Source organism: Callospermophilus lateralis, chromosome 8 (assembly GCF_048772815.1).
Source record: "Callospermophilus lateralis isolate mCalLat2 chromosome 8, mCalLat2.hap1, whole genome shotgun sequence".
NCBI classification, from domain to species: Eukaryota; Metazoa; Chordata; class Mammalia; order Rodentia; family Sciuridae; genus Callospermophilus; species Callospermophilus lateralis.
In genome coordinates, this window is record NC_135312.1 from 31,383,402 (window position 1) to 31,398,844 (window position 15,443).

At 35.5% G+C, this 15,443-nt stretch overlaps 1 protein-coding gene and 1 pseudogene across 4 annotated transcripts in view; one reads left to right on the forward strand and one right to left on the reverse strand.

Moving 5' to 3' along the window:
- The window catches only part of Nsun7 (NOP2/Sun RNA methyltransferase family member 7), a 29,201-nt gene that overhangs the window by 5,236 nt on the left and 8,522 nt on the right, over window positions 1-15,443 (forward strand). For 3 of the 4 annotated variants that reach the window (XM_076864955.2, XM_076864954.2, XM_076864957.2), the window contains exons 4-9: window positions 1,291-1,443; window positions 1,906-2,089; window positions 4,682-4,892; window positions 10,029-10,172; window positions 10,599-10,700; window positions 14,301-14,418. In XM_076864955.2, coding sequence (XP_076721070.2) covers window positions 1,291-1,443; window positions 1,906-2,089; window positions 4,682-4,892; window positions 10,029-10,172; window positions 10,599-10,700; window positions 14,301-14,418 — 912 coding nt within the window. The remainder of the gene's footprint in view (window positions 1-1,290; window positions 1,444-1,905; window positions 2,090-4,681; window positions 4,893-10,028; window positions 10,173-10,598; window positions 10,701-14,300; window positions 14,419-15,443) is intronic. The other variant, XM_076864956.2, reaches the window with a different exon arrangement.
- Window positions 3,594-4,008, reverse strand: LOC143406490 (synaptic plasticity regulator PANTS pseudogene; annotated as a pseudogene).

Genomic DNA, 15,443 nt, shown 5'->3' on the forward strand with positions numbered 1-15,443 from the left:
GGTGGGATGCACATGGAGTGGTGAGGGAGCAAGGGGACTCCCACCATCATTAATAACCCCATGCCCCCTCCCTTCCCTCCAACCTTGTAACTCACTTTCTTTATATTAATTTATTCTTTGGTGTGTATTAATGTACTATGTCATTTTTTAAGTCGCCTGCTGTGACATTTAGACATAGGACTAGACAAGTCTATTTTATTTTAGCCTAAAAGGTTTAACGTTTGATGACCCTTCCTGTTCTCCCTAAGTGCCCCATGTTCTTTTTCTCATAATTACCCATGCATTCCCACATAAATACTTTTATGGGTGAGAAGTTCTCGTGCTGTTGAGATATATGAAGTTTAAATAAGGGAGAGTGCAGCCATAAGGAAAATAAAGTAGTATTTAACAGTTGGTGCTGAAATAAAACTGAGCACCTCACTTACTACCCTTGTCCTGCCTCCTAGTCTCTGAAGCAAATTAGCTGGACCTGACACCAATTCTTGACAATGTCCATTTCTTTCTGTACCACACATCAAGTTCATGACAACTGTGACATCTCTTCCTCATTTTTTCAAGGTTATAGTTGAGGTTTATTTTGGTTAGAGTCCTACCATGAAAGTGCTAGGAATATGTATTCTCATTTATGAAACATTTATTAGGTCTTCATGGTGATATTAACCAGTTCTTGTTTTTCTTTTCCATTATTTGGAATTTTGAGGCATGTGATATTCAGAACTGGACAGGATTCGATACAGATTCATAAAATTTCTTTACTCTTCTCAAGATTATATTATTGCCATCTATGATAATAACAACTAATCTCTAGTGAGTGCTTGCTATGGGCTAGGCACTGTGCTAAATATTTTGTACACTTGGTTGGTAATGACTATATTAATATTGAAGTAAGTTGACCATCCTTTCAGATGAGAAAACTAAGGCCAAAGAAGATTAGGTAATATTCCTGAATATCAGGTAACATTCCTGAGGTCACATAGCTATTAAGTGATAGAACCTGGATTTTAACTTCAGATTTGTCTGACTACATCCTTTTCACTAAATAATATTTGTTTTTCAACTAACAATAGATATAAATATTTGAGGAATGCTCAACTATACAGGGGCAACAGAAAAAGGAAAAAGATTATTGTATTTCTATTATCACACTTGACAAATTTTTATTTTAGGCTTTAACCATTTGAAGTGAAATTATAGATGAATTGGTTAAAGTTCTGAAAGTAATTTGTTAATATTTCTAATGGGGAATGGATAGTCTTGTCTCAGATGCAAAAATTGATTTTCTCTTTCTAGTTTTAAGACAAAATTGGCTGCAGCATTGGCAAGATGTCGAATCAAACATGATGCCCTTTCAATTTATCATATTCTGCCAGAAATAGTTAGGAAACAGGAACTAAGGGCCTCTACTCTGCCACTTTATGCTTGGATAAATACTTGTAAAATCAGGTAAGAGTTTTAATCAAATTCTTTATTCATACTTCAAGTCGCCATCCTTTTAAAAAAATGTGATAAGGGGCTGGGGTTGTAGCTCAATGGTAGAGCGCCTGCCTCGCGTGTTTGAGGCACTGGGTTCAATCCTCAGCACCACATAAAAATAAATAAAGATACTGTGTCCATCTACAACTAAAAAAATTTTTTTTTAATTGTGGTAAGAAATATTACCTTTTTAAAGGTGAAGGGGCACATCCAAGGGAATGATTAGAGAATCATAGTTTAATTCCAGAGCTTATCACCAAATTACCAAAGGTGATTATATAAATATGTTAACTTTTGTTTTCTAATTATCTTTTAGCTTATTATTGGTTAAAATTGTGAGTTTTACTAGATGCAATATATATAGTAATATTTTTCTTTGTTGCTGAAAAAAAGTATTAATGTTAAATATATCTTAATGTTGTATACTTATAGCCCTGAAGAAGTTTTTATTAATTTGAAGAAAAGAGGCTATAATGAAGTCAAATCTGTATGTCATATTGATGATAAAGTCTTTGCTGTGGACCAACATTGCTATGATGTCTTAATATTTCCATCTCATCTAAAAAAAGATCTTATAAATATAGATCTTTTCAAAGATTATAAACTTATTTTTCAGGTAAACTATTATTTACTTTCATTGTAATTTTCAACAATGCTACTTAGTCAAAGAATCTCTCTACCTAAAACTAATACCTCAATGTTTATATTTTTTATAGATTACCAGGGAGGTTATAAGGCCTAATTGTCACCTTGAATAAAATTAATAACTTCATAGTCAGTGTTCCTATTACGTTTGTCATCTTAGTCTCACATGAAGTTGTAAAGAACATATTCTCCTCTCAAGACTCATAAATGAGATTACTGACAACTGAAAGATGCACTTTTTTTTTTTCTTCTAAGATTTGAAAGAAGCTTTTTTCTTTTTTCTTCTAAGAAAAGATTTGAGAAAAGCTACAATGAGATCTTTTCTTTCTTTCAATTCTGGGCAAAATATTAGGCCATCCTGCATATAAAAAACAAATCATGTTGTGCTCTCTTTAATTTAGTGTCATAGATTTGATTTGTAAGAGGTACATAATTGATATGAATACAGGCAGAGAATGTGATGTATACTGTGGTTTCAATGAAATGAAATAATTAGGTGAAATTCATTTTTATATTCTTCGACTCCAATTCTTTTTTTTTTTCACACTTGGAAATTTTATCTATGTATGCCTTTCTGAAAGAAGAAATTGAAAGATATTTAACCCACTGCCCATATCCAGGAAAGGATAGGAGAGAGTGCTGGACACACACCCAAAGTGGTCCTCAGCATTGCATTTGGAGACAGTTACACAGCCACAAGGTGCTAAACCACCTTATTTAGTAATAAACTTCTAAAAAAAAAAAAAATTAGTGCTCTTGGTGTTCATATGCATATATTTGACATGTCCACCCCAAGACTCATATATTGATGTTTAATGTTTGTCTTTCCCTTAAATTACAATAGAAACTATTTGAAGAAAACTTATAAGCCTTAAAATAAAAGACCCAGCCCTTTTGTATTTGTGTTTTTGACACCAATATTCCATGAACTTTTGCAAGGTTGTTTTCTATTCCTATGTGCACTTCTTAAAAAATCTCCAAGGGCCTCCTTGGGAGCCTTCCATGAAGTTTCCTAGTGCAGAGGAGCCAGTGAGCTCCTGCCTGCTTGTCACACCCCACCTGCATCTGCAGTGGAATTGAGCATGCTTGGATGTCAAAGGCTGCAATACGTAATCATAAAGCCTGGGATGTGGTAGTCTATTTCCCAATGACAAGGAGAGTAGTTCAGAGAAGTACAACTGTTTAGCCACCTCATTCTGACTTAACACTTGTCAGGGTTCTCACTCAAGTTATCCTGAGAATCCTATAACCCAGAGACTTATCCCTGGGGTAGGCATTAGTAAGTCTGACCTCACTGCTCACAGGTATCTGCCACAATACTTGGTTTCCCATAATCTGTATAGAGAGGGTAATAGTCTTAAAGTGCATTGTGGTGGTAGATATCCTGATGCTGGTGAGAGACAAGCAGGTTAGGGCTACAGATGTCCTGTTCTGTGTGAACAGGTTGAGTGGAAGCTCAAGGGGGTCCCTCCCATTAGATGGTTTGGGCTGGTCACAGTTCTTAGGGCTGTGTGTCAGCTCCACTTGAAACAGACTTGAGGAAGCTGCACAGGCCAAAGAGAGGGATGCTTGTCACTCATTTTTTTCCTGCAGCAGAGGAAGGTGCCAGTCAGCAGGAGGGCTCTGCCTCAGGGCCCACACCAGGGTGTTCTTCTGTGCAGCCTGGACACGTGCCCGCTCACTCTCACAGAGGGATAGCTGGGCCTCGGTGCTATGGCGTTCCTCCCAGTCGCGACAACTGGTCAGGTCGCGCAGCCACTGGTCGCAGGTCGGGAGCTCCCCGTGGACATAGTAGTGATGCAGGAAGTTCCGGGCGCTGCGACAGAGCTTCCACTCAGCTTGGTAGGCCTCACAGGGTCATGGAGGCATCCAGTTGTTGCCTTCGGCCATGTTGAATCTACTGCCAAGCCCCCGACTCCAATTCTTGACTCAAATTAGACTTCTAAGGTGAATTCCTGGGCAGAATCTCCTTATCAAGAACTAAGGTCAAGGACTGGGGATTTAGCTCAGTTGGTAGAGCACTTGCCTCGCATGCATAAGGCCCTGGGTTACATTCCCCAGCACCACAAAAATGAACAAACAAAAAACCTCTGAAGTCAATAGCAGAAGCTAGTTCATTAAATCGTCTTTCATAATATTTTCAAACTTTATAATTTTAATCTCTGTGAGCTAGTAGTAGTTTAGGTGACAATGTAATAGGGAAGAAAAAATGGCAATAACCAGAGAATGTGTTTTCATGAAGTGGTGAGAATGGGAGCTAAAGACAAGACATTTCTAATCTATTAATTATATTTTAGAGATTTTAGCATTGTCTTTTATACAAAAAAATCAAATGATAGTCATTACTTAGGCTAAATGAAGTTAAGGTCTTTGTTATAAATATATTTATAAGATATATTTGTTAACTTTTTATTTAGACGTATATAATGATATTTTAATGTAAAAAGGACGAGGTAGCTCTTCAATATTCCTACCAAGTATTTTCTTTTATCTAAAACAAAAAGAAGTCAGCTTATATTTCAGTCATACTCTTTAAAATTCTCATCATACTATTATTTTGTAGGATAAATCTCGAAGTCTTGCTGTTCATTCTGTAAAGTCTTTAATAAATTTGGATGATGACGTCTTAATGGTCAACACAGGTTCATGGTACACAGTTGCCCATATGTCAGTCCTAACAAATGATAATAATTCAAAAATATTTGTTTGTGGAGTAAACTCACAAGAGAAGGATCCTGACTTAAACAACCTTTTCACAAAAATGGGATGTAAAAGTACGTACAAATATGTATTGTTTGGTGATTATTGTTCTACAGGATTTTAAAGACGTTAAAAATGTTCAAATTAATTTATTTTTTGTAATGTAAAATCTCCATAAACTATACTCTTAAAATTCTCACTCATATTGCATCAGCTGTTATTTTTAAATGTTTTTTAAAGGTATTTATTTTTTAGTTGTAGTTGGACACAATATCTTTATTTCACTTATTTATTTTTATGTGGTGCTGAGGATCGAACCCAGTTCTCGCATGTGCAAGGCAATCGCTCTACCACTGAGCCCCAGCCCCAACCCTATTTTTTAATGTTGATTTAACAATTGTAGGTTAAAGTAATTAATATCTTTGTACTTTGGAACAGTGTTTGATATTTAGTTGTGAACATAATTTGAGGCCCAAATATTTGGTTCAAGTAGATGGGGCTCATCATTTAATAAATCAGAATATAGTCACATAAGACTTAATTGACAAAGATAATATGAAGGCCTAAAAACCAAATCTTTTAGGATTCCTTTTTTTTTTAAGAAAATTTCCACTCAATTGTGTATACTAAAGATCACATTTTATTATAGGTTCAGTGAAACTGAAAAAGTGAGCAAAACTGTGATAAGAGTCACAAGGCCAGGAAGGCAAAAGGTAGAATTCAGGGCTTGACCAAAAGAAGTAACCTGATAAATACTGACGATTTTTCTTAGAGCACAGGATAATGATCATGGAGCCCAGATTCCAGTTATCTTAATTCCCAATTGGACAAGGTGATCTAGGACTGCAAGTGCCCAGGTTTAACTAGCCCATTCTTCGCCTGCCAAAAGCAAAAGTAAATTCTCTCTGGAAGAAAGTAACATCATCCTGAGTTTCCAATTAACTCCTAAATTTTTCCAAATGCAATGTCTGGTACTCAGTTGAATAAATAGATAAAAAAGAAGGAAAGTAATGACTCAAATATTAACCTAATAACAGATTCTACATTTGATCTTGCCAAAATACCAAGAAGTGATAGATATGATTCAAATAAATAGAAGATACTACAATAGAATCAGACCCACACAGGATCCACATACTGAGTATATCAGATGGGGACTTCAGAGTAATTTATGATTAATGTGTTGAAGGAATTGAATAGCAAGCTTTAGATTTCAACAGAGACATGGAAACTATAATAATAATAATAATAATAATAATAATAATAATAATAATAATTTTAAAAAATGGAACCAAGACAGATGTGGTGAACACACCTGTAATCCCAGGTACTTAGGACACTGAGGTAGGATTGCAAGTTCAAAGCCTAGAGAGATCCTGGTCTCAAAATAAAAATAAATAAATAAAAAGGGCTGGAGATATGACTCAGTGGTAAAGTGCCCCAGCGCTGCTCCTCCCACAAAGCCAAAGAAAATTCTAAAATGGAAAAATATGAAATTAAAAAATAAGTGGGATATAGCTCAGGGGTAGAGCATGTTTGACCTCCAGTACCAAATAAAAAGGGGGAAAAAGAGGAAGAAGAATGGATGGGCTTAACAGTAAATTAAAGCTAAAGAAAAAGAAGTAAACTGATGGCTAGAAATAAATATTCAGACTAAAGCACAGGGGCACAGAAGTTTGAATAATATGAAAGAGACTCAGGAGACTCAGTGATCCATTGATACTGTATGTGTTATAATTGGAATCTCAGGAAGAGAGAAGAGGAATTGGGAAGAAACAATTATTTGTTTTTCAGGTTGGGAATTTTCCAAAATGAATGAAAAACTTTAAGCCATAGATTCAAGAAGTCATGTGAACTCTAGTAAGAATATATGGCAAACATATGCTGTAGTTTATTTGTTTTCCCCCAAAATTTCACCTGTTAAAATTCAAACTCCCCAGGTGATAGCTTAGGAGATGGGGACTTTGAGAGGTGATGAGTCCTAGAGTGGGATTAGTGCCCTTATAGAGTATAATGAGACCCCATAGAGTTAAGTCAGCTCCCTGAAAAGCAGCTAACTCACTTAACAAGACCCTTGTTAATTCCTTCTGAGGGCAGCATCTTCAGTGATCTAATTACCTCTCACTAAGCCTCACCTCTCAAAGGTTCTACTGCCGCTTAATTACTAGAACACTGAGACTAGGCTTCTAATACATGAGTGCTTGGAGGACACATCACATCCAAAATATAGCACACTATTTTTGAAGCTTCAAACTACAAACAATCTAAATATCTACACAATAGAATTTTATACAGAATAAATTGTTACCACAAATGATGTCATGGGGGAATCTCATAATATTGATCTTCTAACCAGTAGAGAATTTTTTTTGGCGGGGGGGGCAGGTACCAGGGAATAAACTCAGGGGCACTTGGCCACTGAGCCACATCCCCAGCCCTATTTTGTATTTTATTTAGAGATAGAATATTACTGAGTTGCTTAGCGCCTCTCCATTGCTGAGGCTGGTTTTGAATTCAACTCCTCCTATCTCAGCCTCCCAAGCCTCTGGGATTAACAGGCATGTGCCACTGCGCTTGGCTAGGAATTTTTAAGACAGAATATTAATGGGATGAGGTAGAATAGTATTAATAAAAGGAAATGTATATCAATAAATTTTAATGATTTATTAATTTAACAAATGTTTATTGATGCATGTTATTAAGTATCAGGCACTAGTGTATTTTTGGGGATACAGCAAGAAACAAATTCGGCTTTTATATGAAGCTTACATTATAGTATGAGAAAGATTGGGGGGGAACCATGAAGAAACAATAGGTTAAGGGGATAGAGAGTGTTGTAAAGAGGTTATTCTTTTTCATTTTTTTTTTTTTTTTTACAGATGGTGATTAGGAAAGGCCTTTCTGATAAAGGGTATTTGACAGGAGACTTCAATGAACTGTTGGAGACCTGAGGAAATTGAGGGATATATGTGGGAAGAGCATTCAAAGCAGAGGAATAGTAAGAATAAAAGCCTTGAGGTTGTAGCATGTTTAGCATGTTCCAGGAACAGTAAGGAAGTGATAGGGATGGAGCAGACTTGAGTGAAGAGTATGATGAGGTGACAGGGTATATCTGGGAACAAAAATAGGGCATTCTATGCTGAAGGACTTGACCTTGAATGAGATGGGAATTCATTAGTGGATTTCAAGCAGAAGAGTGACATGCTTACCAGTATTTGGTTACTCTTTGAAAAATAGTTTAGGGTAAAGGGTATTAATGGAGAGATAAGTTAGGCAGTTTTTAAAAGTGCAGGTGTGAAAAGTTCAGAATTAGCAGATTTGGTGATAAGAGAATTTGAAATACGAATCTGCTGGCCTCCTAAACAAAGCTTATTTCTTTATTCTGCATTTCTGTTTTTCCTTCAAACCATGCATGTTGTTCATGTCTCAGCCCTCTCCATTGTTCATAGGCATGCATATAAGAGGGAAACATCTATTGCCAAGGTAATGAAAATTGTAGGTGGCCAGCACCTACTTAACATTGCTGTTTACACAACATGTGCTCAAATATCAGAAGAAGAAAAAAGGGGGCAGGTGTGTAAAGATATTGACTTCTACCTGGGTGATAATGCCAGAGGTTGTGAGAAATGACAGACTGAATTTATCTTGAAGTCACTTTATTAGGTTGGATATGGGATGTGAGAGAAGGGAAGAGTCAGGATCCACTAAGGCTTTCAGTCATGTTAGTTTTTTGTTGGCTTGTTTGCTTTTTGCAGTTCTGGGACTCCAATCCATGGCCTCACACATGCTGGGCAAGCACTTTCTACCACTGAGCTACATCCTCAGCCTCATGTTAGGCTTTAAGATGTCTGCTCAACATTAAGTGGAAATGTAAAGCAGGCTTTTAGGTACACCTTTTTGGAGTTTAGCAAAGTAGTCTGTGTTAGAGATATAAATTTAGAACTTGTCATTAGTGGATAATATTTAATGTCCTAACCACTATACTTTGTGTACTTAGAGTATAGCTGTAGTAAAGAAAAGAAACCCAAAGGCTAACTCCTAGACATGCCAATACTAAGAGATCAGGAAGTTAAATAAGAGGGATCCAGAAAGGGAGCCATGAGAGAAGAACCAAGAAAAAGTGTGTTCAGAAACTAGGCCAGTTACTTCTTCACCTCCTGAATTTTGTGATACTGGGACTGTACTCTGCATAATCCATTTCCCCATTGCCAGCTGCTTCAGCCATTAGCGGGTCCTAGAGACTACAAGGCTGAAGCTGAAGAGAGGAGGACTTTTCTTCTCCGGTGTTTGTCTATCCCTGTGGTTCTTGGCAGTGTTAATCAGAGCTTATTTCTTTGATAAACTTGCCCTCTTCTCAGGGGGTTGTTTTTCTGTTTTTGTTTTTTGGTACAGGGGATTGAACCCAGGGGTGCTTAACTACTAAGCCACATATCCAGTCCTTTTTATTTTTTGAGACAGGGTCTTGCTAAGTTGCTTAGGGCTTTGCTAAGTTGCCCAAGATGGCCTCAAACAGAAGGTTGATTTTAAAGCAGAGGTACACATGGTTGTCACCTAGAGAGACAGATGCTCGCAAACTACATACAAGGTCCCTAGAGGTATGGATGGTATTTCATGCCTGTTTCTGTAGGTTTAGCACCTCAGACTGTATCTTATAAATGTTCCTGACAGCCATTTCCCCCCAGGGATGACAGAATATAAAGGGTAAAAATGAAAAAGGGAAAATAGCCTATATTATTGACTATCCTTACTGTATATGAACTGTATATGAGACACCATACTAAGCTTACCAACTTTGTCTTGATGTTCACCATTTGCATAAAGAAACCATTGCAGTCCATAAATAAGGACATGGAGGCTTAGAGAGTTTAAGACACACAGCTGGGAGTCAAATTTGAGTCTGTTTCTAAAGCCTATTTCCCCTACTCTATCATGCTACTTTAGATTGAACCTGAAGTTCAGAATAAGAAATTTAATTTTACATTTGAAAATCATTCTCCGGTGGAAATAGCATCTATTAAGAAAATTCCTGTATTAGCTTTGGGAGATTATCAAAGAATACTCTGCCCTAATGCTATAAAATGAGTTTTTATGGGGTTAAGGGTTTTAAGATAAATTATATATATATTATATATACATAAAGCAGTACCACTATATTGCATTTAGATTTTTTAGCTAATTAAATTACATTAATTTTCTGTGTTTTCCCTCAGATATTGAAATACTTCCTGAGACGTTTACTGACATTGAATCAAAAGATCAGAGGTTACAGAAAGTTAAAGTGATTCTGCTGTTGCCTCGTTGTTCAGATCTGGGTGTTAGTAATCCAATAGAATTTATTTTAAATGAACACGAAGGTACTTGTTTTAATTTCTAAATTATTGAAATTAGTTGATGATAGCCCATCAATTTCTATTTTAGAAAATAAATTTTATTTTCTCTTTTCTGCATTAGCCTACAGATTGAATGAATTCTTTCTTCTGAATCTAAATGACTTATATAGCTACTTAGTTGATTCTCTCAAAGAAAACTTGGGAGAATCAATTAAGTAAAACAAAATGTTTTTAATATTCTTATTGAAAAATAGTACTAAGACTGAACATAATTATCTTAATTTTTAAAATTTTAAGCCAATATTTAATGTTATTTAGTTTTAGTAAGTATTTTCCATGAAAATTTTCATTAATAGTCAAAATGATTGAAAAATAGTATAATAACGTCAATATATGAAAAGTACCTAATAGTAATTTATTTTAAAGTATTTACTTGTTTTTAAAATTTAGATACAGATTTACTTAAAGATCTTTCTCAAGGAGGTACTTCAGAAGATAAACTTCAGGTTCTTGCTCAACATCAATATGAACAGCTAGCACATGCAATGAAATGTAAGTCTGTCATTAGAACAACATTGTTAAAATACAGTGTTAATCTTAGAAACCAAAACAAATTTTCTAGAACATACAGTCTTAGTGCCTTCAAGTAAGTTTATTTTTATAAACTTAACTTGCCTTTTAAATAAACGTACTTTAAACATAAGCTAGCATAATTTAATAATTTCTTAATATTAAGATGAAATAATTATGTACATTCATAATTGTTTATTTTCATCTTCCCTATTTCTGATCTTCAACTTCTTACTTGACATATTCTTCTGTTGTCATTTTACCTACACCTACCAACTCTTCTGCAGTCCATATTTTAATCCAAAGTTTATTTCTCTTAGTGCTGAATAGAGTCCAGAATTATAGAAAAAGCCCAGAATTCTTGATCTGAAATCTGAGTAACAAGGCTCTTTAAGTATTTATATCATTGCTTTAATTACTCTATTTGGGTTTTGAGTGCCACTGCTTTTCCACAGGTGAACAAAGAAATCTGGAAGTCTTTAAGAAACCAATAAACTTTTACTAGGTCAGTGTATATTTATCAAGTGCCTATTCTGGGTCAGGAATTGAACTGGATGTTAGGCTTATGAACATAAATAGATGTTTCTAAAATAAAGGCTCAAAGATGAGTCTGAGTATAGATAATTCAATATATAAAGATATTGACTTATACATGAAATATAAATAAGGGAAAGTAGCAGAGAGGAAGTCTGTTCTTTTGGTTAATGTTGCTAAAAACATTAATTTGAATGTGAAAATATATATATGAACTATGAAATAAGTTGGTTTAGAAAATCAGGAGATTGGTAAGTAAAAATTTTTACTAATGCACTTTCATCAAATTTTAATTGAATGTTTAAAGCTTTAAAAAGACTTCTGAAAGAATCATGAAAAGCAAAAGGATTTTAGTGACATACACTCTATTGTGATGCCAAAAAAACATATTATTTGGTAACCTTGAGATTAGGAAATCTGCATCACTGGAAGATAATCAGTAAATTAAGTTCTATAATTTTCCCATAAAACAATGTTAGGTAATGCCTTATCAGGGTTGGACTCCCAATTTTCATAGAAATTACTAAAAGTTTCCATTTGAAATTGACCATATAAAAGATAACTATGATCATTTCTCCTATTAGTTGTAAAAAATAATTAAAAAATTTTTGGGGGGCACTGGGGATTGAACCCAGGGGCATTTTACCATTAAGTTATATGCTCAGTGTTTTTCTTTTCTTTTTCTTTTTTTTTTTTTTGAGACAGCGTCTTGGTAAATTGCTCAGTCTAGCCTCAAACTTGTGCTTCAACTTCTCGTGCAGATGGGATTACAGGCATGTACCCAGCTACATTTTTATGTGCCCAGCTACATTTTAAAGTTTTGGACATTTATTGGTCAATCGTTTGCCAGGCACCCTGCTATTTACTTTTTATATTTTATTTAATCCTCACAAAATCGTCTCCCTTAGCTTCCATGCCTTCTCTGAACACAGTAACAAGGTGGCTAGGCTCCCCAAATTTCTTTGCTCTCTAAACTCAGTCTTGCCACTACTCTGTTTTCTAAAACCATGTCTGACACTTCTCACTATGTCCTTTATACTACCAAGGACTGTTAACTTGAGAAGCCCCTGACACCCAGGTCATTCCTCATCTGAATAAGATCTATAATATTCCCTTTTTTGTCTTCATCCACATCCCCTTGTCTGTCCTTGTCTCCTACTTTGTGCTTTCTAGAATAGTTGTCTTCAACAAAAATCCCTATATTTTAATACTTCTTTGAATGTTCTCTTTTTTCTCCTATAACTTGCCCTTCTCTTGAGAACAGTGTTTCTCTAAATCTCTCCTCTTGTTCTTTTCTGAGCCAATTATTATCACACTTACACTCTTGCCACCAACCTGAGATGGTCCTGTGAAGATCACCCGTGACCCCCTTCCCACATGCTGTTACATCAACTCACAGTCTTCATCTAACTTGATCTAGCTGTGATAGTTGACCTAATTGATCATATTCTCTTCCTTCCCACATTACTTCACTTGTCTTCTAAGACACACCACCTCAATTTATTTCCCATCTCCTTGGCTTGCTATCCTATAGCGAGTATCCTCCTTATAGGATACTCTCTTTAGCCTCAGAGTATGTCACAGTTCATGTCTAGGATTCTTTTTTCTCTGTTTATACTTACTTCCTTGATGATCTTATTCAGTCTCATGAATTTAAACACCTCTGCGTGACTCCCAAATTTCTTCCCCAAACTCTTAAGTCTGTATCTTCAATTGCCTTCTTGCCATTTCCAGCTAGTGACTAATAGGCCTTTCAAAGCTGATAGATCCAAAATGAAAGTCCTGTTCTTCCTGCAGAACTGCCATTTCAGTTAATGACGATATCAGTCTTCCATTTGTTCAGGTGAAAAAGCTTTGCATTGTCCCTGACTCTTATTCACATCCTCAGCCAGCCTGTCAGAAAACAAAGGAACTTCTACATTTAATATATATTTAGAATCCAGTCACCTCCACCACTACCACCACATCCATACCATCACCTCACTCTTGGTTTACTGCAATGATCTTCTATTTTGTCTACCAGCTTCCACCACTGCCGTCTACAGTTTATTTTCAACACAGCATTTGGAATGATCTTGTTAAAACAAATGGCTTCCTATCATCAAACTGAAAACCATCATCCAGTGGCCTGCACATCCTTACTATTTGGTGCTCAGACCCACATTTAAATACTTCATTGCCCGCTACTCTGTCCTCATTCCCTCTGCTCTGATCAGACTGGCCACCTTCACTTTCCTTGAACATTCCTTTAAACTTGCTGTTCCCTTACCTTAAAATATCCTTCCCTAGTTATCTCTGTGTCTGGCTCTCTAATCTTTTGAGTCTACCCACAGTCCTTCATCTCAGTGATGCTAGCTCTAACTAGCCTACTTAAAATTATAGCATTCCCCTGAAACTCTTTCCCACCCCTGCTTTGCTTTATCACCTAAATAGTTTTTCTGTTTCTTTGTCTTACTGTATTTATCCTCTGCTAGAAAGGAAGCTCCCTAGGGGCAGGGATTTTCATTTTTGTTGTTCACTGATGTATACCAAAGCCTAAGTGCCTGGAATGTGGTAGGTGCTCAATTGGTATGAATACATTAGTGAATTGCAGATCATATATTACCTAATTTTACAGATGAAAAATCTGGAACTTTGAGTAATTTTCCCAGGTTCATGCCACAGCAAGGACAGAATTGGGATTCAGACTGACTTCTATACGTTTCTGGAGTTTTCTGAACCAATTATGTGATAAAGCTTATGAAGGAATGACTGGAAGTATTGAGCTCATGGGAATCTGCAGCATTTATTTCTTTGTATTTGCAACTAGATTGGTCATATTGATTCAGTTTTCAACTTTCATACAATCCATCTGGATTTCTATTACTTACTGGCCATAGACCACATTGCTAGTATAAGCTTCTGCTTTAAAAGAAGCTGTTCAAGCATCTCTGGAAATCATTCCCATTAGAACTCTGTGGTGTTTGTACCAAATACATGTCTGGAAACATAAATTGCATTGGATCATTTATGGGGTCATTATATTAATTAAATCTTCTTTAAATATAGTTGTTAAAGCTCAAGCAGTGGTTTACTGCACATGCTCAGTTTATCCAGAAGAAAATGAAGCTGTTGTGAAGAAAGCATTGGAATTTCAAAACCAAGGGGCTAAAATACAACCTTATAGGTAAGAAAGGAAGGCATTCTTCTGAACAACTCAAATAATTTTTTAAATGACAAATATAATGTTCTAAGTTACATAAGATATTCTGCTTTTTATTAGACTTTACTATGATCATTACCCTAACTTCTTATAACTTTAAAGTAGGTTTTTTGTAAAGCCTTTACAACAGTATGGCACAAACATTTTCTTGCATATTAAAAGATTCTTTTGTTTTTGTTATTATTGTTAAAGCTAAAAGCATTTTGGACTTGACTTGATTGGTTTCTGGGTAAACTGGGTCCAAATTTTATGTTCCTGATTTAGATACATGTATACCTCCATAGAATACAAATTAATATAAAAAATATTCTTAGAAAATAGACAGAAACTCATATCTGAAAATAGACATTTCTTAAGCCCTTGCAATCTTTGGTATCCATCAGAATTGAGGTAAAAATAACTGAGTTATCTATGGAAAAATGTTGCAATAAGGTAGGGATAGAGAGAAAGAGCATTAACATTACACTCTGAACTGTGGACTTTAAGAAAAATTGCCTAGTGAAATATAGCAGATGGTCTGTAAGAATCATTTCTTAATAGCCTAAAGTTGTAGAACTTAAGAGTTGAATAAGGGGCTGGGGATGTGGCTCAAGTGGTAGCGTGCTCGCCTGGCATGCGTGCGGCCAGGGTTCGATCCTCAGCACCACATACAAAGATGTATCCACCGAAAACTAAAAAAATAAATAAATATTTTAAAAATTCTCTCTCTCTCTCTCTCTCTCTCTCTCTCTCTCTCTCTCTCTCTCTCTTTAAAAAAAAAGAGTTGAATAAGTATTGCATGTTTGATATTGCATGATTAAATAACATTAGGTGTTATCTACTCTGATCACCCATCCACCTGTTGCTTCTATTTCCTTTCACTCTCCTAGAAATATGCAACTCATTCTGGACTTTAGTCATCCTAGTATTAAGCCCAATGCATCCTACTTCCATCCTCTATTGTAAAAATTTCACCTTACAAAATACTAATCTATAAGAATTTTCCAAAT